General features: G+C 40.6%; 1 protein-coding gene across 4 annotated transcripts in view; it reads left to right on the top strand.

Moving 5' to 3' along the window:
- The window catches only part of SH3GL3 (SH3 domain containing GRB2 like 3, endophilin A3), a 45,020-nt gene extending 23,344 nt beyond the window's left edge, over positions 1–21,676 (top strand). For 3 of the 4 annotated variants that reach the window (XM_042823975.1, XM_042823973.1, XM_042823976.1), the window contains 8 exons: positions 7,098–7,166; positions 7,636–7,708; positions 9,224–9,367; positions 10,228–10,361; positions 11,753–11,911; positions 14,780–14,883; positions 16,117–16,244; positions 20,856–21,676. In XM_042823975.1, coding sequence (XP_042679909.1) covers positions 7,098–7,166; positions 7,636–7,708; positions 9,224–9,367; positions 10,228–10,361; positions 11,753–11,911; positions 14,780–14,883; positions 16,117–16,244; positions 20,856–21,061 — 1,017 coding nt within the window. In that variant the 3' untranslated portion in view covers positions 21,062–21,676. Of the gene's footprint in view, positions 1–2,536; positions 2,691–7,097; positions 7,167–7,635; positions 7,709–9,223; positions 9,368–10,227; positions 10,362–11,752; positions 11,912–14,779; positions 14,884–16,116; positions 16,245–20,855 lie in introns of those variants that run through there. The other variant, XM_042823977.1, reaches the window with a different exon arrangement.
- Positions 21,677–22,044: the final 368 nt, after the last annotated feature.

Here is a 22,044-nt window from a genome sequence, read left to right as displayed (position 1 = left end):
AAATGTATCTTAGCAAGTCCTCAAATATAGCACACCTCTATTTTTTAAATGCCTTACCTCTGTGTGTGTGTGTGTGTGTGTGTGTGTGTGTGTGTGTTTAAAACCTACATACCTCTTTGGTACTTTGATTTTTGTTTGTTACTGGGACAGGATTTGCTGGTGGATCCATCACAAATCCCCAAGTGAAGCTCAGATGCCCTCAAGGCTGTGAGCACAGCCATGAGCTTCGCTTCAATTGCAGACGCGTACTAGCTCAAAATTTCTATTTCTACTTGGAGAATTTGGGAATAGAGCTGTTTGGTAAAATGCTGGGACGTGAATTCCTATGGCCATGGATGTGTTCCTGTGAAGCTCTGGTGCAGCTGTATGTGATGGATGGGGAGTTAGAAGAGATTCATTCCATTGGATGTAACACCTTTTTGTCTGTCTCCCTGCATTCATATGAATCGCAGAATCACAGAATTGTAGGGGTTGGAAGGGACCTCCAGAGATCATCGAGTCCAACCCCCCATGAAAACATACTCTGCAGTAGATATTGCCATATTGTAGTTTTAATCTTTATGTTTGTAACCATGATTATAATTTTTAATCAGTGTTAGCAACTCACACGTTCAGAAACCTTGTATTACATTTTAGAATTGTAGACAAACTGTTACCCTCACTGCTACACATCTATGTGTGAGCACTATTGATTTCAGAGAAATTTTATATGCTGACATGGCCATGAGAGCAATAAGAAGTGTTTTATTTTCAGGACATCTTCCTGCCCTCCCTTCTTTGCATTTAGCAGCAGTAGGGCCCCATTAGCTTCTTGGTTATTTTTTTCAAAAAACATTTCTCACTGTTGCTGTCAGAAATGATTGTGACTAATTCCCCAAGTGCTTTGGAGAAATCAGTGCTGGTGTAGCCTGAAATTTAGTAGAAAAAAAAGCCGTCAAGTATTCCTTGAAAAGGTGCTGCCCTTTGAGCTGATACAGCCAGGTACTGAGCACTCTGGTCTTGGTCCTGCAATGCACATAAGTGCCTGTTAAAGTGCAAGCGTAGCTGTTTGGAGGAGGTAAGGCAGAGTGCTCTGTATTTACAAAACAAATACATGCACTTTGTAGAAGATCCCTGATTTATTGTTTGGGGCGGAGTAGATCTTTTCTTTTGAGTATACCAGAGCAATAATATTCCTGTTTTCTCTGAAAACACAGCGTACTGAAGCAACAAGGGAGTTCTTGCCATTGTTCAGTGCTTAGCCCCTGAAATAAGAGGTTGTTGGATTTTCTCCAAAGCATTTGGATGGCGTGAGCTGTGTCAATATAGCTACAGGAATGTCCTCAGGTACATTTTTGTAATCTTTTTTCCTTGCCGTATTTTTCCAAGAGCCTGAGAAAATGTTTGTTTAGGTGTAGAGTATCCATTTTCATTTGGAGATGATCCTCCACATTCTGTGGCTCCAGGTTTGTTATGTCTGCACGGCTGCAGGCCCCTTCCTGGGACATTCCTTGTGCAGGTTGAGACATCTGAGGAGGCCGTTGTTCTCGTACCTGCTTGGCGCTGGTGTCCCCCGCTGCTGTTCCAGGAGCAAAGAGCACTGTCTCTTTTGTTCTTTGTTTAGGTCTGTGTTAGAAATGTGCATCCTAATTTAGCTTCTCAGTTCAGGGCCATGGGAAGGAGGAAAACCAGTGAATATATATCGCACTGTAGAGGAGCCTGGAAGCACAAAACAGAGGATGACAGATGTTTGAAGTTAAAGTACTTTTGATCTGGAAGAAGGTCTGGCATCTTGGTTCTGCAATCTGAATGAGCATTGTGGAAAAGGGAAAGAAATAATCCCTCTCCTCTCGGGAGGGCAAACACTGCAAGGAGATTCTACATCAGCCAGAAGAAATCCTGCCAGCCACCTTACTCTTGCCATTGTTTATGATAGGCATATCATTTAATAAGGTTCTTCAGAAAGCCATTAGTATTGCCACGTTGCATTAAATCTTCTGTAACAGCTTAACACCAAACAAAACAATTATGTGGCTCCGGGGCAAGAACTGAAAGTTTTAATGATTTATTAAGAGAAGCATAGCTATTATGTGTTAACCGTACAGGAATGTAGAATTTAGCTGTATTTAAAGATATGCCTTAATGTATTTGTGCACTTTGGCCCAGTAAAATGTTTCTGTGGGAAATGCAGCCATATAGTTATAATATTTCCTGGCTTTCTCTGTATTAACTTTGGGATGAATCTACTACTTTTCCCAATTGATTGCTTATTTCCGTTTTTATAGAGAAAGTATTTTCATAGCTTTGGCTTTTTTGTTAAAAGATTTTTCTGCCTTAAAATGTAGGTTTTGCCTCCTGGGTTTGATACTGTGCATATTTATGACAAACAAAGGAATTTTCCATCCCATTAAAGTTTCAGCAGATAATTTCAACAGCTGATTCTGAACAAATTAAATGCTGTTACTTGGTGAAGGGTCATGAAAAACTCTCTGATCTTTAACAGGATGCAGTACCTTTCATTCGGTCCTTAAATAGTTTTTGATGATTTCTCTGCCAGTACTGGACAAGACAATTGCTGGCTAATTAAGGACTTGCTCAGCTACTGTTGGAACAAGTGGAGTTCAAGAACAAAAAAGCCCTGTGATGGTTCAATCATCTGTTGCAAAACAAAGGCAAAACAAGTGAAAAAGAAGGACAGAGCATGTGTGCAGGTATTTATTGGCTTGGTAAGAATTGTATGAACTGGTGTTACAAAATGCCCAGTGGATATGTAAGAAATAGGGTAATTGTTCTGAGATTTTTATCAGCTCTCTGTTGGTCTTCAGTCTTTTTGGCAGTTTCTGGCAGTCAGTAACCTTTCTTAGTGAAATACAGAAGAGAATAGAGTTTAAATTTAGTGGATGCAATATAGAAAGCATTGGAGAAGACAGCATTTTTTTTCTGAAGGGCATTTTCACAACTCCCTGTGAGAATGGAAAGTTCACCATTCTTGTGCGGTTAAGAGGAATAAATCTTAACATACTTCAAATAAAAAGCAATGAAAATTAGATGGGACCTTGAGACCTTTTTCATTCAGTTTTGTTGAGGTGTGGGCTTCAGTTTAAACTGAAGACAATTTGTGTGATAGACCCTTGCTTCATTACAAGAAGAGAGAAGAAAATGACATTACCTCAAAGAAATTAAAGTAAAAAAGAGATGTGAGAATAAAATCTGGATGTTATGTTTATGGAAAAAATGTTCTCTCAGAGAATTTGGAATAGAAATTCCTTAGAAAATAGATACTTGCAGGTTTCTAAGACTAACAGAACTGCAGTTTGCCTTTTGTTGGATACAGAGCTCAAATAGAAATAATAGCTGAGGTGTTTTTATCCAAACTCCTTTTTTTCTTCAGACTTGCCTTCCCAGAAAGTTCCACATAGAGCCCTTAAGTTCTTTTAGATTATCAAATACAACATCCTGTTCAATTCTTCATTAGTACCAGGAGTAGTAGGCTCTCACAAGAAGTTACAGCCAAGGATCACTTGTGTACAACCTGTACTGTTTCTTAATTCAGAAAGGTCTTCTGTCTTAACAGTGCCTACAAGTTTTGTAGTGGATTGTTACGTGGTGGTTTGCTGTTGTGGTAACTAAGTCTTAGCAAATCCAGTGTGATGGAGGGAGCAGAACCAACACCTGAGAGGAAGACATCTTTATCATTTCATAGGTGTGGAGCTGTTTTCTGGGCACAAACATTGATCTAGAGAAACTCAAGTGAGCTTCACCAGAAGCATGACCAGTGAAGGGCATTAGCTTCAGGCCCAGCAAAGGAGCAGCAAGGTAATGGTGGCCACTGTAGTGTGAAGTGGGTTTTTCAGAGGCCCAGCATTTTGGCTCTGTCCCCATCCTGGGGTGCAGCACCATGGCACCTGGTTCCCTAAACTGGAGGTAAAGATCAGGATTCTTCCCATACAGAAGTGTGTGCTTCCCTGCAAAGTGTGTGCTTTATGTGCCAGCTGCAGTTTTGCCTTTGAGTTGTCACATAAAAAGTGATAGGTATTCCCTCGTAATCACACCGCTCTGTAGTAGAAGCACGCCAACTTAGGTTCAAAGCGTTTTGAGGCTTGATACAATGCAACTAAATGATGCTTAGCAGATAGACAACTAAAGCTCAGCAGCTGTCTCCATTTATGTATCCATTTTCAATAATTAATTGGTTATCCTATGACTTTTAAGTGAAAGAATAGTAGTACAAGTTTTACAATTCCTGAATTCAGTATGATCAGAGAAGAAGCTGTTGTTTCTGAATTTGAGAATAGCAAAGCAAGTTCTGGTAATATCAACACAAAATAAGATGTGGTAGTAAAGTCTAATGATAGCCATTAGAATTTTACAACAATTCTTACTGTCAGAAGCTCAGAACAGCTTATGGACTGTAAGGAATCAATCTGGACAGTTGTATTTGCACTTCCCTGTAAGTGTGGGTTTAGAATCAGCCAGATATGTTGAGAGGGCCCTCCAGGAGCCTCTGCTGCAGCCTCCCATGGGAAGCTCCTTTCAGAGCAGGCTGTTTGGTACTCACTTAACAGTACTCACTTAACCTCTCCTAGGCCCAGTCACTGCTGCCCAGAGCTCTGGGTGCCCTATTCTTGGAGGTGCCCAAGGCCAGGTTGGGTGGGGGCCCTGAGCAGGTTGCAGCTCAATGATATTTAAGGTCCCTTTCAACTTAAGTCATTCTATGATTGTAGATTTGGAGAACAAGAGATATTCTGCAAGCTGGTGCGTAGAAAATCTCAGCTATTCCGTGACCTTCTGGACCTAAGTGCTCTCCTCGCTTCCTGCAGGTTCAACAAGCCTGAAGATTCTCTCATAAGAAGTGACTCAGGGCTGCTGCAAGTAGTTTTTCTCTCCGTTACAAACACAGAGAGGAGTTTTGCAGTGCTTCAGAAGAGAAACCAGCAGTACCCATGCAGGGCAGTATGTGAGCAGGTGAAGGCAGAGGCGGGCAGCACAGCTCGGTGCCATGGCATCTGGCAGCATGGCCTTGCTCCCACTGGGAACCTTAGCTCTGTGGCTGCAGTCCTGCAAAAGAGCACAGGAAGCCATTGGTTTTCCAGTGACTCAACGGAGTTGTTGGGCTTTCTATTTGTTTGTTTGCTCTCTGTCAATGCCAGTAGTGAGTGAACTTTCTACCCCTTCACTGTGCTTCTTGTTGAAATGTCCAGTTCTTCCCAAGAATGCGATGCTTCATTGTTGTCATTTGGAGCGGTAGTTTATTATTAATTATTCTTTCACAGTTGAGCAATTGTGCTACAGCACTGCATTTACCCTTTGCCAACACACAGATGGATTATTTGCAATGAGATAGTTTTGGGAAGGTACTGAACGTGGATTTCTGAGCTTCAGCTGAAGAAGGATAATTCCCCTGCTGCCCCCAGCCAGAAGAAAACCACTGATCTGCTCAGTGCCTGCTGGAGAGATACAAGACGTGTGAAGCTGTGAAAAACAGCACTGATAATTTTAGGAATTTACATCACACAGAAAAGGGATGCACTGCCACAGCATTGAGAAGTTGCCCAGTTTCTGCTGGGCTGCTTTTCACCTTCTGTAAGAGCACCTCTCTCCATCTCATCCCATATCCTCAGATGCACCTGCAGAGATCTGGGCACTGTCCCCTCCACGCGTGACCTCGGGTTGCCTCTCCGGGGTGCTGCCTTGCAGCAGCAAGGTGATGGCTGTAAGGACTCACAGCTACCTGCGTTGCTTCATCTCTAGTGTGCTCTTGTGTTTGTTCTGTCAGGGCTCTGGAAAATAAATAATTCCTAAAGTTTCCAGACTTTGGCATATTAAGCATGACAATCACGAGTGCTATAGAAGTAATTAGCACTGTGGTTCTCTCTGAACTCACACTTTCCCTTAAGCAGGTATAATTTTTGGCTGTGTGGTAGCAGTGATACTGGTGCAAGGTCAGCTTCCAGCTCTGCTTCATCAGCTCCTGACTGGGTTTTGGGCAGGCAGCGCGCTCCCAGCACACCTGTGCAGTGCAGGCTGCCGTGCAGAAGAGAAGTGCTGTGCTGCAAAGATCCATGACCTATTTTCACATTGTGCAAGTCCCCAAGGCCCTTTTAATACAGTGAGATAAATTGTCTTTTAGAAGGTGCTGAGGATGAGCAAGACGCGTGACTGGGGCATGTTTGGTGATGCCTCAGTCAAGGAGTTAGGCCCAGATTTAAACCAGCTGTGAAAAGTCAGTGCTAAGAGTCCATTAAAACTACAGTCTACCAGGATAATTCCTGCCAGAATAGGAATTTCTGATTTAAACTTGTTGAATGTGTGTTCTACCACTTGTATCATCATGGACTGATGCTTCAAAGGCTGATTCACACAGATCTGCCTGGTTTTTCTTCATTCTGTTGCATTACAGGTGCCCCGCACTGCAGGAAGCAGACAGCCGAGTGCTGCTTGAGTGTTGATTCCCAGCCATGACCTAGGGCTGCTGTCTGATGGCCTGGAGCTTTTCGTACAAAAGTTGGATAATGTTATAGCTGTCTAAAGAAGGTTTATTGAAATCCTCTATTTAAAACTAATGCTCGGAGTTTCTGAAGGATGTGTGGCATTTTTATTTTCAGTATCATAAACATGCTCAGTCACACAAGTGATCACAGTGCAGCAGTTTTCACAAGTCTGTTCCATCCACAGAACTGCACAGTGTGTTATTCCCATCAGGAGGAATGGGACTTTACCCCTACACTTCATGGCATACAGGACCCGAATGCTCTTAGAGGTAGAGCTGGAAAAATGTGCCCCGAAGGGTTACTCTCACACTCTGGTCACAGTGTCTGAAATATGCTGTGTTGGCTGTGGCTTTAGGGTACAAGCTGTGGAGCACGAAAGTCATTTTTTGTTAAGCAGCATCACTTCAGTGAAATTTTTGTAAATTCATACCAAGCCTCTCTATTTATATTGAAATCAGTGTTTTGTTTCCACGAGGAAGGCTTCTCTTGCACAGTTGTTACAAATGGTTGCTGCGTTGTTTTCTAACCTGGGGTGAATTCTTGTGACTCTCACAGATGTTTATTATCTAAAAAATAAAATTCAAAAAAAAAAAACAATTTTTTGTTGTTCAACTTCTCTTTTTACAGCTGTTCAGTGAGAAGATAAGTGGAGCAGAAGGAACGAAATTAGATGAAGAATTTCAAGAGATGGAAAGGGTAAGGAAAACAACATGTGTTTTTCAACATTCTGCTATTGCAGAAAAAGGGAAACTGCACATAAAAGATTTTTATAGCACTTAGAAACATAAATGGGAAGACAGTGTAAACTCCTGATTTAAATGGCCCTGACCCCAAGACTGTGAGCTAGGCTATTTTTGATCTTTTTCACCTGGTGAGAGAAACAGTCATAGTAACAACTGTTGGGCTGGCAGGAAAACACAGTCTGGAATGCATAAGCAGTGTTCAGGACTGATGAGCCTGAAAGATAAGTAGCTCCCCCTGTTTTAATAGAAACGTTTGCTCCTTCTGAGTGCTAACTGCCAATTCACGTATTTTTGGTGCAATCTTGTCACAAGCAGATTTGCTTTATATATTTTCATAAGCAGCTAGAATAGGGTATTTAATCAAACTATAAATTTCTAGAAATAAATTTGCTTTTACTAACTATGTTACTTATCTTTTTCAGAAAATTGATGTTACAAACAAAGCTGTGGCAGAGCTTCTGTCGAAATCCACAGAATATCTTCAGCCAAATCCAGGTACTGCACTAACAGTAGGGATCAAATTTTGCTGAAAATTATCTTGTTACTCCAGATTTCATCCTAAGTGGATAAAAGCTGATTGGATTATTACTGTGAGGCTTCTGGATGTCCCAGAGTACCTCACCTATGTGTACAAAGAACTGTACTACTGTACAGTGAAACTATAAAGTATTCATGCATCCTGGGATGTGTTCAGCTAGGAATGCACACTGTGTGGGGCTTACTGAGCGCGTGTAGGTTGTGTGTGTGTGACATGTATTGGATGGCCTGGGATGGAAACACAGCACTACTGGCGTTCCTATTTGTGCTGCATTTCCTGCAGTGGGATGTGGATCCCTGAAGTGAAGAGAATGCCATTGAATTTAACTCATGCACTGCTGACATCAGGGGTACTGCAGGTTATGTAGCTATGGGGAACAGGGCTGTTACAATCCTGCCCAGTGTCTGAGTGAAGCGTTGCTTTTTCTGGACACTGCAAGGTCTGAGTGGATTTTTGGTAGTCAGTTAACAGTTTTCTAAAATTTCGGTTTGAGAAAGACAACACATCTACATTTACTGTTGATCACAAAGATTATCTGTTAAGAGTTGGAATTACTGTCCAAACTATCAGTTGGAAGAGCCTTCATTTTTTTTTTTTGAGAACTGTCTGACTGAATTCATGTTTACTCTGCTGAATGTGGTGATTTAAGAGATAGATGTTTGTTTTGGGTACCTTACAAGATGCACATCACCAGAGAAATTCAATATGTTGCTAATGTCTATAGGAGAAGCAACTAGTGGGTTGTGCTTACAACATGATGAGAATATTCAGCACTTCAGCAAGGCCCAGCTAGGGTATTCAAGATGCAGCTAGTGAGCATCCATGCTCACATTTCTTAGGAATTGTCCTACCCTTGGCTATTACTATGTTGAAGTAGCTGTTGAGTTGATAATAGGAGTAGACTGGAAAACATTCCAAGAATAACCACATGGTTTTGTCGTGATATGAGCATCCCCAAAATGAAGTAATTTGCATGCATCTGTCCTTTCTGCAAGAATAAAAGAATCAGTCTTGAGTATTGGAACCATTAAAACAGTGGGGGAAAGAAGTCCTACAAAGTCCTCATAAGCAGGAGCATGAAGTTGGAGTTGGCTGTACTTTTATGAACCCATTCTGTGTTTTCTTTTTGTGGTGTTTTTAATAGACTTCACAAACAGAAATAGCCAGGGGAATGTGAATATTGGTGAATATCCAGAAGAGGCAGGAAACATTGCCCCTGTGTATCGGTCTGGAGAAATGTTGCCCATCCAGCTGAGAATAAAGCAATTTCATATGACCCTCACTGCTGAATGGAATCTTACTTCAGCTTTTGAATATGAAATACTGACAGCAAAAGGTTTATGGGTCTATACAAACCAGTTCAATGACTTGCTTTGTGAGACTGCTTGTTAAATGATTTATTGCTTTAAGTATATTAATATAAAAACTGTTTCTATAACTCTTGTTCTTTTTCATGTTCATGTCCTTTTTAGCATACAGAGCCAAGCTGGGAATGCTGAACACTATGTCAAAGATAAGAGGACAAGTTAAAACTACAGGCTATCCTCAGACAGAAGGACTCCTAGGAGACTGCATGATACGGTATGGCAGAGAGCTTGGCGATGATTCTATGTTTGGTGAGTTTGTGCACCTCCTTTGAGAATATTTCCCTATAAAGTTCTTCACAGAATATTAGTCATTGATATAACCTGTGTAAATAGCTAATCCAGGTAAGAGAGCAAGCTAAGTACAGTGATTAGGGAATGATTGATACAATAATACCTAATGCTTCTGTGTATTTGTCCACCACTGTCGCAGGTGATTTCTATCTGTAACTAATTCTGTTTCATAGTTGATATTATTAAGATAAATATTTTGTTTCTAATTTGCCAAAGAATAATTTAGAGCATTCCATATATGCAATGTATTAGGTTAGATATTAGGAGGAAGTTTTTCACACAGAGGGTGGTGATGCACTGAAACAGGTTTTCCAAGGAGGTTGCAGATGCCCCATCCCTGCAGGCATTCAAGGCCAGGCTGGATGTGGCTCTGGGCAGCCTGGTCTGGTGGTTGGCAACCTGCACACAGCAGGGGGGTTGAAACTGGATGATCTTTGAGTTTCTTTTCAACCCAGGCAGTTCTATGGTATGTGGGAAGTAAAGATTTTCTTGATGAGGTGGAGGAGGGAGAGGGAAAGGCAATTACTTTCCAAAGGCCTACAGCAGACACAAATATACCTCCTTAAAAGAACTGTATTATAAGATGTGGGTTTTGTTTGTTTTTTTTGAAGGGCTTAAGGGAGATGGGAAGAGGAACACAGGGTGTGCTTTGGAGCAGAATTTTCCAGTACTAATTTTCTGTAGGAGAAAAGCAAGTGCATTATTTTTCACGTTTCAAGGGCTACAGCAAGTGCAAAGGTGCCCACTTGAGTTTTGTTATAAGATGCATTTGTTGTTTTGTGTATACTGAGATATAAGTAGCACACTGTTTACCATAGGCCTTGCGCTGCTGGATGCTGGTGAGAGCATGAAGCAAATGGCAGAGGTGAAGGACTCGCTTGATATTAATGTCAAACAAAATTTCATTGATCCCCTACAGTTACTGCAGGACAAAGATTTAAAAGAGATTGGGGTAAGTTTATGCAGAGTAAAGCTTCATTTACCAATAATCAGAGTCAATCAGGCGCCAGTTCTCTGGGAGGTTTTTTTTGGACGCCTAAAGGTAAATAAATGTCATTACATTTAAGCTTATTTCTCTAGCAAAGTAGTGGTGAAATCTGCTTACAATCAATGTCTGGCTGTTTTTTACCATACTCTAGCTTGCTCAGTTTGTTATGTTGCCTATGCATTCAGTAGTGAAGAAAAATATATTCCTTTTCTACTGTTTTGTTTCAACCAACACTTGTTATTAATTGATTTGAACACGTGAGTAGGCTGCGATTTACTTTGATTATTCTGTCTTGCTGCCTCTGTCACCTATAGCTGTTTATTATAAAGGCTGAATATGATTGTTGAAGAAGGCTGTTCAGAGCAATCACAGAATGATCTGAAAAGTGCCATGAATTGCTGGGTGCCATATCCCACTATGGGAAAAAATATAGGATGGTGAGGAACATATTTTTAACCTTTAAAGTGAGGTTTTGTTTACAAAATGACAATTCAAAAGAAAGCAGGCAATCTCATCTAAGTCTGTTGATTCCAATAGGCTTTGGTAATAAGCGAGTTGAAACCCTGATGAAATGCAGAAATAAAAGTTGGTTTATTTGTTAACACGTAAATGGAAGTGAAAAGCATAGCAAAAGGCAGTAACTGTGCCTTGATGCCTGTAGCTGTCTCTTATGACATGTAACTGTTTTCAGCTGTAGTTCTTCTGAACTGATAGAAAGGAATTGTTTGATGTTAGCTTTAATGAGTTTTTTACTCTCACACTCAGTCCATTCTGTAAGACTGTCAGTCTCATGGTTTTTGGCAACAGAAAGCTTGCATAGTGATGTCAGATAGAAGTGTCAAGTTGACATCTAACGAAGAAAGTAAGAATATAAGATGTGTTGGAGTACTGCCTAGGGAATGAGAAGAGAAAATAATGCTTTAACTGTTAGCTGTCATATTGCATATAATGCAAGAGGTGAAATTGAATTAAGTATAGAACAGGGGAGGCAGGGGGTGGCACATTCAGATGTTCTAAATTAGAAGCAGGATCCAATCTGAGATGATGTACATTTTAGTAAAGTCCATTCCAAGTCTAAGTTTAGCAAATCAAGGTAGCCAGTTTCCTGAGCCTTAGCAGGTGGCTGGCTTTTTAAAGTATATACAAATTAAAATTGTATTCATGTATGCAGTCCTGGACATACCTGATGCTGCCTTAGATCAAAGGGTTGGGCTGGATAATCTCTGAGCCTGCTGTTTCTTTTGGTTCTGCATATGTCTGTAATCACGTCCATAGCTGAGACTTCCTTAAATCACAATGAGTTTGTATTGGCCAGTCTCATTTGAACCTTCTTCTAAATGTTCTGTCTTATTTAGCATCATTTGAAGAAACTAGAAGGACGGCGTTTGGATTATGATTATAAAAAGAAACGTCTTGGAAAGATACCAGATGAAGAAGTTAAACAAGCTGTAGAAAAATTTGAGGAGTCAAAGGAACTAGCTGAAAGAAGCATGTTCAATTTCTTAGAAAATGATGTAAGTCTGTCCTTCGTTTTTGTTTACAGCGGTATATCCAGATGGGAAATGCATGTGGGTTTGGATGAAGCTTGTCTCATCCTTTATAGAAGGCAAGGACTGAAGGCAGAGAATGTGCCTTTCTCCTTGTCTTGGAGAGGAACTTTGTGCACAGCAGCACATGGGAGAACTCAAGAATTCAGCAGGTCGGACAAGGCTGACACAGAGGTTTCATGTGTCTTTATTATCTATGAGCAGTGAACTGTCTGCAAACAGAATGCAGGGAGATGAGTGGGAGGAAGAATGGGGACTAACACAGTCACAGAGCTGCTGCTTAAACTGGGAGCAAGAGATTTGTAACCTGCACTGATTTTCAGGAGCTACTCACTTATGCAGAAAAATTTGTTGCTGATCTGAAGGATCTGGGTGATTTGGACTCCACAAATTACAACTACGTTTTGGTTCTAAAAATTACTGCGTAAAGTTTATGTGGGTTGTGCTCAGGTACTTGAACTTTGGCTCAGATTCCAAGTCCACGATGAAATTATGTCTAAATAATTAACAGCTGTGGTCTTTAGGATAATCCCTCTCTTCAGTGCAAATACAGAAAATAGCAGTGTGCTCTCTTCCTGTGTTAATGATGGAACTGGGTGAGAATAAGCTGGGTAAATGCTTTTAGAGGCCATTTTATTATCTGTAGGCAGAATACAGAATATCCTTTTCTTCTAATAAGTCTCCATCAGATACAAATATAGATGTAGATATATATATAGAAATATATATATTTTGGCTGAAATACGAAGGACAAAAGCAAAAAGGAGGAGCTGTTAAGTAAAATCATTTCAATGCAAGCAACCTCTCTAACTGCGTATCAGCCAGCTATAAACGAACCCATGGCTCCCAAGCTGTTGTGAGTGGGCTGCGTTTGCTACAGCCGTGTGTAAGTCAAAAACTGTCTTGCCATTTTACCAGCACAAATGATATGAAGGCAGCAAAAATTAATCATCCTCTATAAATAATTTCAGTGCACTATTCCTGGTGTCCCACTGTAGGCTCTACCAAGTTGCCAGTGTGTCTTATAGTTCTTTGCATAAGCAGCTGAGAAGTGTTTCAGGTGTTTATCATTAGCCAAAGCCAAACCGAAAGATGAAGCAGCGCATGGATTTATAGTGAATTATCTGAGCCACAAGAGAACTGATCAGGAATGACTTACCAGCGTGAATGAATCTGCCTTCGGAGCGAGTTGAACTGGGTGTCCCTGTGAGGTCTTGTTCCATCCTCACTTTATTTTGCTTATCTTTCAAGAAAACTGTGCTCTTTCCTTCTGATGTTCCATGCTGACCCCATCTGCCTCCCACCCTCAAACTTCTCATTCCAGCCTTCTTAACCACAGTCTTTCTCATTGGTTTGCAGAGCCTCTGATTGCAGTCACTTCCTAACTGTCCTTCCATGTTCCCAAAGTGTCTCCCTTTCTTTCTGTTTCCCTGCAGTCTCTGTTCTCAATGCTCTGGTTCTCAGACACCTTGCCAGGTGCCTCACCCAAACACAGTCCTGATTCACACATCTTGCTCTCTATTTTTTTTTTTTTTTTTTTTTTTTTTTTTTTTTTTTTTTTTTTGCACTGCTGGTTCCAGACCTCCCACACCGACACTTTGCATGCATTTCTTATCGGATCCATCTTCCTGCCTTTCCCACTCATCCAGTCTCAGGCTCCTCAAGCTAAACGCCTTTTAGTCCCACAAGTCTCTCTGGCTCTTTCCCAGTCACTCTTTTTTCTCCCAGTCCCCATACTCCTCCCAGCTCTCACTCATCTTGTCTTGACAGTCCTTGTCTGTCTATTTTCTCCGACCACCCCATGCAAACCCCAGGCACATTGTGTGTTATCCTCAGCTGGTTTACATTACTGTCTTGATTTTGATGGACTTGTATCAGCTGTTAATTTGGTTCTGCATTTGATTTCTGTATGCTGTGTGACGATGTTTGGCTCTCTAGGAGTCCCAGCAGAATTTCTAATAATGTTTTTAACTGAGTAAAAGCAGAAAAAGTAGAGCTTAAAATTGCCATGGGTCCATAAAACTTTAACAGAAAGCTTTCACAGACACCTTCTTGTGATCCAGCATGTGAAGACATGGTGGAATGGGAACATATCAGACTTTTGGGCTCTGTCCTCCTCCTCGTCTTAAAGGAAAAGTGCAAAAAAGGAGAACAAATAAATATTTGCTGTTGTTCCCTGGTAGTACATCTTAAACTTTTCAGTTTGCATCGGGGAAGAGGAATGAGGTTATTACCTTCGTTGTTTTTTCTGTTTCACATCCTTCCTTAGCATTCATACACTTGAATGACTTGCTGATACTTCTTCAAGTAGGTTTGGATAATAGCAGATAAATCATGTTTCATTTATCGGTTTACATATAAAATGCTGCCATCTAGTGAGGTAAGTCCAGATGATTTCAGAACTGTAGTTCATAAACACAGCTAATAAGCACTAATGGGTCTGAGTCACAAGAGTTGTCCCAGTGTAACTTGTCCCAGCATTGCTGATCAGGAAGGCTCCTCTCTCACCTGCTAAGGGGTTGTGCACTGCAACTGTTTCAGCCTTGGGTGTTGACAGACAGCTGGCTTGGAAGTTGAAAGCAAAAAGGATTTGTGCACTGTGGAAGGAAATGACTTAAGGACCCAGCCCTGAGTTAGTGAACTAGAAGTTACACCTCAGTTTTGTTCAGGTTCCAACTAACAGTTCCTTTGATAAAATCACATATGCTCTTTTTCAGTAGTCCCGCAAGGTATCACGGTCTTTTGAGATACCAAATCTGTTTTGAATGATGTTTGTTTATCCTTCAGCTGAAGGTACTGCAGGCTCTTAAAAACTGTTTGCTCTCTGTCTTTCAGGTAGAGCAAGTTAGCCAGTTGGCTGTGTTTGTAGAAGCAGCACTAGATTACCACAAACAATCTACAGAAATATTGGAGGATCTGCAGAGCAAGCTGCAAAACCGGTAAGACTGAACGCGTAAGAAAACTTTGAGTCTCTTTTGTAGTTCAGGTTCTTGAATATGAAAAGTCACAGAAGCAGCAGATCTGTTAGCAGCAGATCTTGTAGCACAACAGATGCACGTTTGCTGTGCTCTTGTGCCCTGCTGGGCTTCGTTGTTTTTAAAACGTTACAACCTGGCAATGTACTGCTGGACCGTGAGCCTTTAATGTGCCATGGGGTCTGTCCTGCAAGCTTTGAGAGTGTGCAGACTCTCCCCCTCACATCTGCAGCGGTTAAGTAGGACAGCCTCCGGTTGTTTGTAGATTTTTTTTTTTAACTTGCATACTTTCTGAACATTGTTTTGGAGTCTTTGCTGGGCAGTTGGTCTGTTTTCACTGAGATTATGGGCATAACAAAACTCTGCAGCAAAATAAAGAACGTGCCAGTTGGCGAGGAATACAGTTGTGATGTAATGAACTTGTGAAAAGCCAGATATTTTGTGTCACACTAATAGGAAGAAAGCTGCTGTCATTAATTTGTTGTACGTCACTCAGAAAAGCAACAGGGAACAGGAGACCTTAATGACTTGAGCACTGCTATGGCATGGACTAGTGGTACAGTCAGAGTCACGTAACTTCTTTGAGACTTTCCTGAGAACAGAATTGAAGTGATGGATGTGAGTACCATATGGGAGTAGCAGTACCTGTATACCCTGCAACATTCCAGCTGAAGGGCCATTGTAATGGGGTGGTCTCAGTAGGGCCACATGCACATGTAGCAAGAGGTGCTGTGGCAGATTTGCTGTTCGAATGATTATTTCCTGCTTTTTTTTTTTTCTCTAATGAAAATGCACCATGTGAGATGCATTCCCTGGGCCTCTGTCCTGGCTGGGCTTCTGCATATGTCATTTACAGCTGAGCTTTCCAGACAGCTCATTCCTGGAACTTCTGCTGAACTCAGTGGCAGCTGTGGATGCTCAGCACTTCTCAGACTCAGGCTGTTAAGCTTTTTTACCTCTGTCAGCAGGACCATAGCATTAAATAAAATAGGGCCTTGCTGAAACTCATGTGCATTAGAACTGAGCAGCGTTTAGTGAATATAACATTTCCTCACACCTTCCTCCAAAAAATCTAATAGAAGTCCAAAGTCCACAGCAGAAAGGTTTTTCCTTACCTTTCAAATACAAAAGTACTGAATCTGGGTGGAAACTGTATTTGTTTGAGTGAATCTCTTGCCACTCTTCTCTGTGTTCCAGAATAAATGTAGCATCTAGTCGGCCTAAACGTGAATTTAAGCCCAAACCTGTAATAACTACAACTCTGGAAACTGGTGATAATCAGCAGCACAATGGGATTGCTTATAGCTCTTCTATAAAGTCATCAGGTAAGCCTGTGGCCACAGACTTCACATTTTGGTGGCTTTTTGTACCAGATTGTTGCTTGTTGCACTTCTTGTATCACGCTAATGATGGATTCATAGTGTGTCTGTATCCAGGTATTTGACTCCAGTTTGTTCCCCAGGTTTGGAAATGAAACTGTGAAGCCAGGGTTCCTCTTTCCATCTTTTACCATCTGAATTTGAGGTGTGGCACTCTGTTGGTTCTTTTTAGGTTCTTTGTATTGCCATGAAGGGTGAGAGGAGAGAGAATCATTTGCAGAAAGCATTTTGTTTCTTGAAAAGACAGATGCCTAATTGGGTGTGTTAGATCACTGTCTGGAAAGTCTCCAGCTGCTAATTTCTCTCAACACTCTCTGTGTAAGTGATCAGCTCAGGATCTTGACTATTAGCCATGTAGAATTCAGGGAGACTAACTTTGGCCTAACTAATTTTGTTAACATAATTTACTTTAATGTCCTTTCATTCCCCTGAAATACGCACGGAAATGTGTGCGTTTTTTTAGCTGAATTACTGGAGGTGTTCAAGGCCAGGTTGGATGCAGGCCTGGATTAAAGGGATCTAGTGGGTGGGAACCAGGCTGTGGCAGGGGTTGGAACTCAGTGATCTCTTCTCCCCCAAGCCAATCTGTGATTCCTTGATTGTTAGATATCCCTTGCTGTGGTAGTAGGGTTCCTTCTTGTGGTCAGAGCCTGGTTCTATCAAGGAAGGGGAGAAAAAAAAAAAAAGAAAAAATGGGAATAACTATTGAAAGCCCATGAAAGTTGTGTGTGAAAGTTGTAATAATGAGCATAGTTACCACTACTCACTGAAGCATTTCCACATTTCCACATGAATAAATTTTTTTGCCCTATCTCCCTCATGCCTGTGGTGAGTGGTGACAGATCAAGGATGCTGCCACCTTGCTTACTTAAAAAAAAAAAAAGCCAGTTTTAATGAGCTAAAATTTACTGATAGAACTGAAAAATGAATGGCCACTGATCACTAAGGTGGGAAAGGAGTGAGCCAGTTCCATTTGTCGATTCCATTCATACACTACAGCAGCAGCTGCTTGCTTTTAATGATGGGTTTTCACTTACTGCTTGGCTCAGTCAGTACTCTCAGAACAGAAAAGAAAACATAGTCATAAAAGAGAGAAAGAGGAAGTATAGGAAAAATTTAGTTTCAATTGCTGCAATTAGTGTTGTTAATAGTATAAAGATTTAAATTAATCTCACTTAGTATTAGAAAGATTTAGACTCAGTAGTTTTTTTTTTTTTTCCCTCCATTAGATTATAAAGCTGTGGATTCTGTTTGCCTCCTGAAATCATTACTTATCTTCTTTCTTTCTGTTGTCCATATGAATTTCTGTGGAGCTATAGTGGGGTGAATGTACCCTGCTTGTAAATGGAGAGCCTTCCTCTTGCTGCTTAACATTGTGAAACAGATTTGATTTGATTTGTGGTCTGTGATTTATAAATGTGAACCAGGTGGCTCGAAGGAAAACACTGCACAATGTTGTAAGATCTCCGTGTGATGGAGGGATAGAATCACAATCATCCTCTTCTTCTGCTTAGAAAGCTTCATCCAACGCATCCAACTTCCCCTGTTTACACATTGGCTCTACTAAGATGTTGACCTTTAATTTCCCTGCTGCTATCATTGAAGGTAGCAGTATCTTAGCATTCAGTGAGCTCACAAATATCAACTGAACAGTTAAAAGTAAGGTGTGACACATTCACAACTACCATGATCCAGTTCTGAGTGTTGAAATGACTTTTCCTGTGTTTCACTGTAGCTTTCTAGGTTAAGTATTAGTTTCTCAGAGCAGAAATGGTATTTTCCTTTATGCAATTCCTAACACATGGGGATTACTCACTACTAATGACCTGTGACTCCAGTCCTGCAAATGTGTACAGAAACGTCTTTTTAATGTTGTAAATTATTTAGTTACTTTGATTAAGCACAGACAATAAATCAATTTTTTATTCCAATTTTTTTATTCTAATTCATTGTTACCCTCATTAATCAGCTGGGGCTGTGAGCATCATCTGCTCTAGAACTCTTAAATGCTGTGTTACATCATGCATTTCATTCTTCTTGTTTGTCGGGTTGGACTGTGGTATAAACTAATTGGGTCTGGTTGCCATGTGCTGGATTTTAACATAGGCATCTAAATGTTTACACACTTCAGCTGTGAGGGAGACTGGGGCTAATTATCTTTGTAAGCTTCCAGCTCCTGATGATTAAAGTGTAATTGCTACCAAATACATTTATCTTGGTGTAGAAGAGGAGTATGTGCAGGTATGGGCAGTAACTCCTTTTGGAAAGACAAGAACAAAAAAACCAACACTCATTGCTCTGGTTTTATCCTGTGATGCTTCAGAAATCACAGACAGCTACTTGCTCAGCCTGCTTGGTGCTGTTTTTTCTGTTTGTACTGTCCAGGTTTAAGTGATCTGTGTACTATGATTGGTCATCCTTGAACACAGTGAAATGTGACAATTTATCTCCACGGTGGCAGAATTAAGGAGATGGGCCTGGTGCTGCAAATTAACCTAAAACCTGCCTTCAGGGAAAAAAAAAGTGTTATTTCTTTAGCTTAAGTCTCTGCAACAGAAGAAGAGCAAGTATTTAATAGATGGGAAAAGGCTGCAGTCATGTCACCAGTTCTGTGATGTTAAACAGAGTGTGTTGCAGATTGTCAAGCAGCGCTGCCCCCATTACTTTTGTCAGGGAAGCTTTGTCTCATTGGATTATACAGTAGCAGCAGCTGCCTGATTCTAATGAAGACTCTGACTGATCCAACAGCCTGGAGTGAAACCGGTCGTATTGGCTGTGACCATTATTTTAAAATCTTTCCAGGCTGCCAGACACTTCTTTTCAGTCCTTTGGAGCTTAAATTGAACCAAATGTGATCCATCTCCTATCGGGTACCTTGCTGTCAGATTTGAACTGACTTGCAATAATAAATTAGCCCCATCGGAGCAGCTGGTGAAGGCGAGGAACTTTGTCAATTATTCCAAGCGCTGCCTTCTGCTGCTGACAGTTCTGGTGAGTTGGTATCAGCTCTACCTTGGCAGAGACTCTGGAAATAGCTCAGCTATTTTTGAATGCAGTCAGTCCATTTTTGTTGTAAAACTGTGGCTTATCATCTTTTCTGTCAATGGACTATTTCAGCAGAAATATGTCTTGAAACAAGCTTTGGCCTGCACCATTGTGTTGGACAAGCCATAATTCAGTTTGCTCTTGTGAAACTTTGTTGTTACCCCATGCTTTCCACAGGCAGAGAGCGAGTGCAGCTTTGTTTCAGCAGTATCCTGGGATGGCTTACTTGAAGGGGGTCTTTTTGTTGACAGCTCTCTTGCATTGTTAGAACAGGAGAAAAGAACCTTTATTATAAAGGACAGAACCTATCCCCAAACAAAATTAATTCCTACTTCCCAATTTTAACACCAAATGTTATTACTGACCAGCAGAATAAGTGTTTCCTAGAAGTCTTCTGATCCCTGTTCTTAGAAAATACCAGCAGTTACTTTTCAGTAGTTTCCTGTACATTAATGTGATTAGAAGATCAGAAAACATGACCAGTGTTTTTAACACCTTAGTCATTTTATCCGCATTGCTGTATCGATGCAGACAAAAATTAGTCTTCAGGCTGACCACAGGATTACCAGCATGATAGCTGAGCTACCACTGGGGTACTTGAGAGTTGTTGCGATGTTACAAGTGGGACAACCACAATAACTTCAAAGGTTTAACCACTGTAATCCTAGTAATAGTGTTAAAAGAGTTGTCATGCTGTAGTGTGTTTTACTGCAGTTTATGTGGCAGCAGCATGAAGTCTTTTCTCCTATTCTTCATGTAGAAGTATATTTCAAATTAGCAGACTTCTGCTTGGATATTCTGCCAACACTGTTGAAAATCTGTTATGGCTGAACTGTGATTGAACCTCTCGCTAGTCCTTGTCTGCTGAGCTTTACAATTTAAACACTGGATTACCTTTTATTAGAATACATTATTGTAAGTGTGAATGAAGGAATGTGCTACATACATGTCTATGCCATGGACCCAAACCAGTTAACCACCTCTTCATGACAGTGACTGGGTGACTGCATTTATGAAGTTAACTTCTTTTGCTAATGGTGATTGTTTTCTACCTTAATTTGTTTGTTTTTTTTTCCTGTAAATGTACATCCTTACTACTGTGTTTAAAAGTAATGTTGTTTGAAGATTGTTATAATAGGATGCGAGCAAGCAGTGCAAGTCACAGAACAGCCAGGTTGTGTTGGTAGAGTTGCTGTTTGTTTTCATCTGTAGGACTTAATCAGGCAACACCATTACTGGCATAACCATTGCTTTAGTTTAGATGAAGGACACGAATAGCAGAAGACTTGAACACATGAACCTGGGGAGCAGTAACCCAGAAATGTCCCTCGCTGCTCAAGCAAAGTGCAGTAGGAAGCATTTATGCAGGAGCACCTGGAAGCCTTGCTCCTGCAAATACACATGTGCAAAAATCATGACAGCTGCATTTCTAGCCTATTAATTTCTTGTTTTGTGGATAATGAAATTCTGCAAAGCCTCTTGTAATACTTTTTTTTTCTGTCACGGGGGCAGGTTCTTCAATGCACGTGGATCAGCCTTGCTGCCAAGCTCTCTATGACTTTGAACCAGAAAATGAAGGCGAGCTTGGGTTTAAGGAAGGGGACATCATAACTTTGACCAATCAGATTGATGAGAATTGGTATGAGGGGATGTTAAATGGAGAGTCTGGCTTCTTCCCAATTAATTATGTTGAAGTGATGGTACCCTTGCCTCAGTGATTGTGTCATTCAAGCTGTGAACATGATTTCATGACTGAAATGGATACACAAATGTTGTCAGTGTGGCATTCTGTGAAAGCCTTGCTATTTGACTGACTTACTGACTTTTGTATGCGTCTTTTTAAAATGTATTTATTTTATATTCCAGAAAATTTTACCTTCCCTGACACCATCAACCTGCAAAAAAACCCATCCCCAGTTTTTTTGCTTTGTGCCTTGAAGATCACTGTATGAAGTGTTTACTGGTAGCTCACTGTTGCTCCCAAAATGCATTTATTTGCTAATATTGTACATGGTTTTGTTTCTTCCTTTTTTTTTTAAAGAAAAAAAAGTCTTTTGTTGCAATGATTTTACTATTAAAAACAATTTTTAAAAATACTGTAAGTGAAGCTAACTGCAATGAGTTCCTAAGTTACTGATATCATTGAGCCCTTTCCATCTATCACACTGTAATTTATTGTGAACAAGTTAATCCATGTTTCACATTGTATGTTGACAAAAGGCAAAGTGATTGTTGTCAATATTACGATGTTGTTGTACTAAGTACAAGTTCTCAGAATTGAAGATTCCTATAATTTGCTGACCAAACTTAATAAATATGTCGGTGGGATAAGAGTGGTTGCCACTTCTATTCCTGTAGCTCTGGCTTTTATTTTTGTGTTGGAAGGTCACTCTTGCTAGATAAATCATTTCAATGGGGGGGGAAGGGGGGAAGAACATCAAAAATACCCCAAACTATTAGTTTTATGGCACCTCAGCAACTGGAATTGTAATAATCTTGCTCTCCTGTCCCAGGCTGTGTAACACTCATAGTATCTATTAACATTTTCTTATAGCAGGAGAATAAGAGTCCTTTGAACCAAGTGTGAACTGATTGTAGCTCCACCTTGCATAGACCTCCATTGAGATAAATGGGTGAGTATCACTGGTCATGGTTGCAAACAGATGAAAAGTTAGCAACACTTCTGCTATTGTCTGTTTCT

The sequence above is a fragment of the Centrocercus urophasianus genome, unplaced genomic scaffold, assembly GCF_019232065.1.
Source record: "Centrocercus urophasianus isolate 14NV4802_14NV808 unplaced genomic scaffold, USGS_Curo_1.0 seq_23, whole genome shotgun sequence".
NCBI lineage: Eukaryota > Metazoa > Chordata > Aves > Galliformes > Phasianidae > Centrocercus > Centrocercus urophasianus.
Note: the sequence above shows the minus strand (reverse complement) of the source record. Positions and strands in the feature narration are given on the sequence as shown.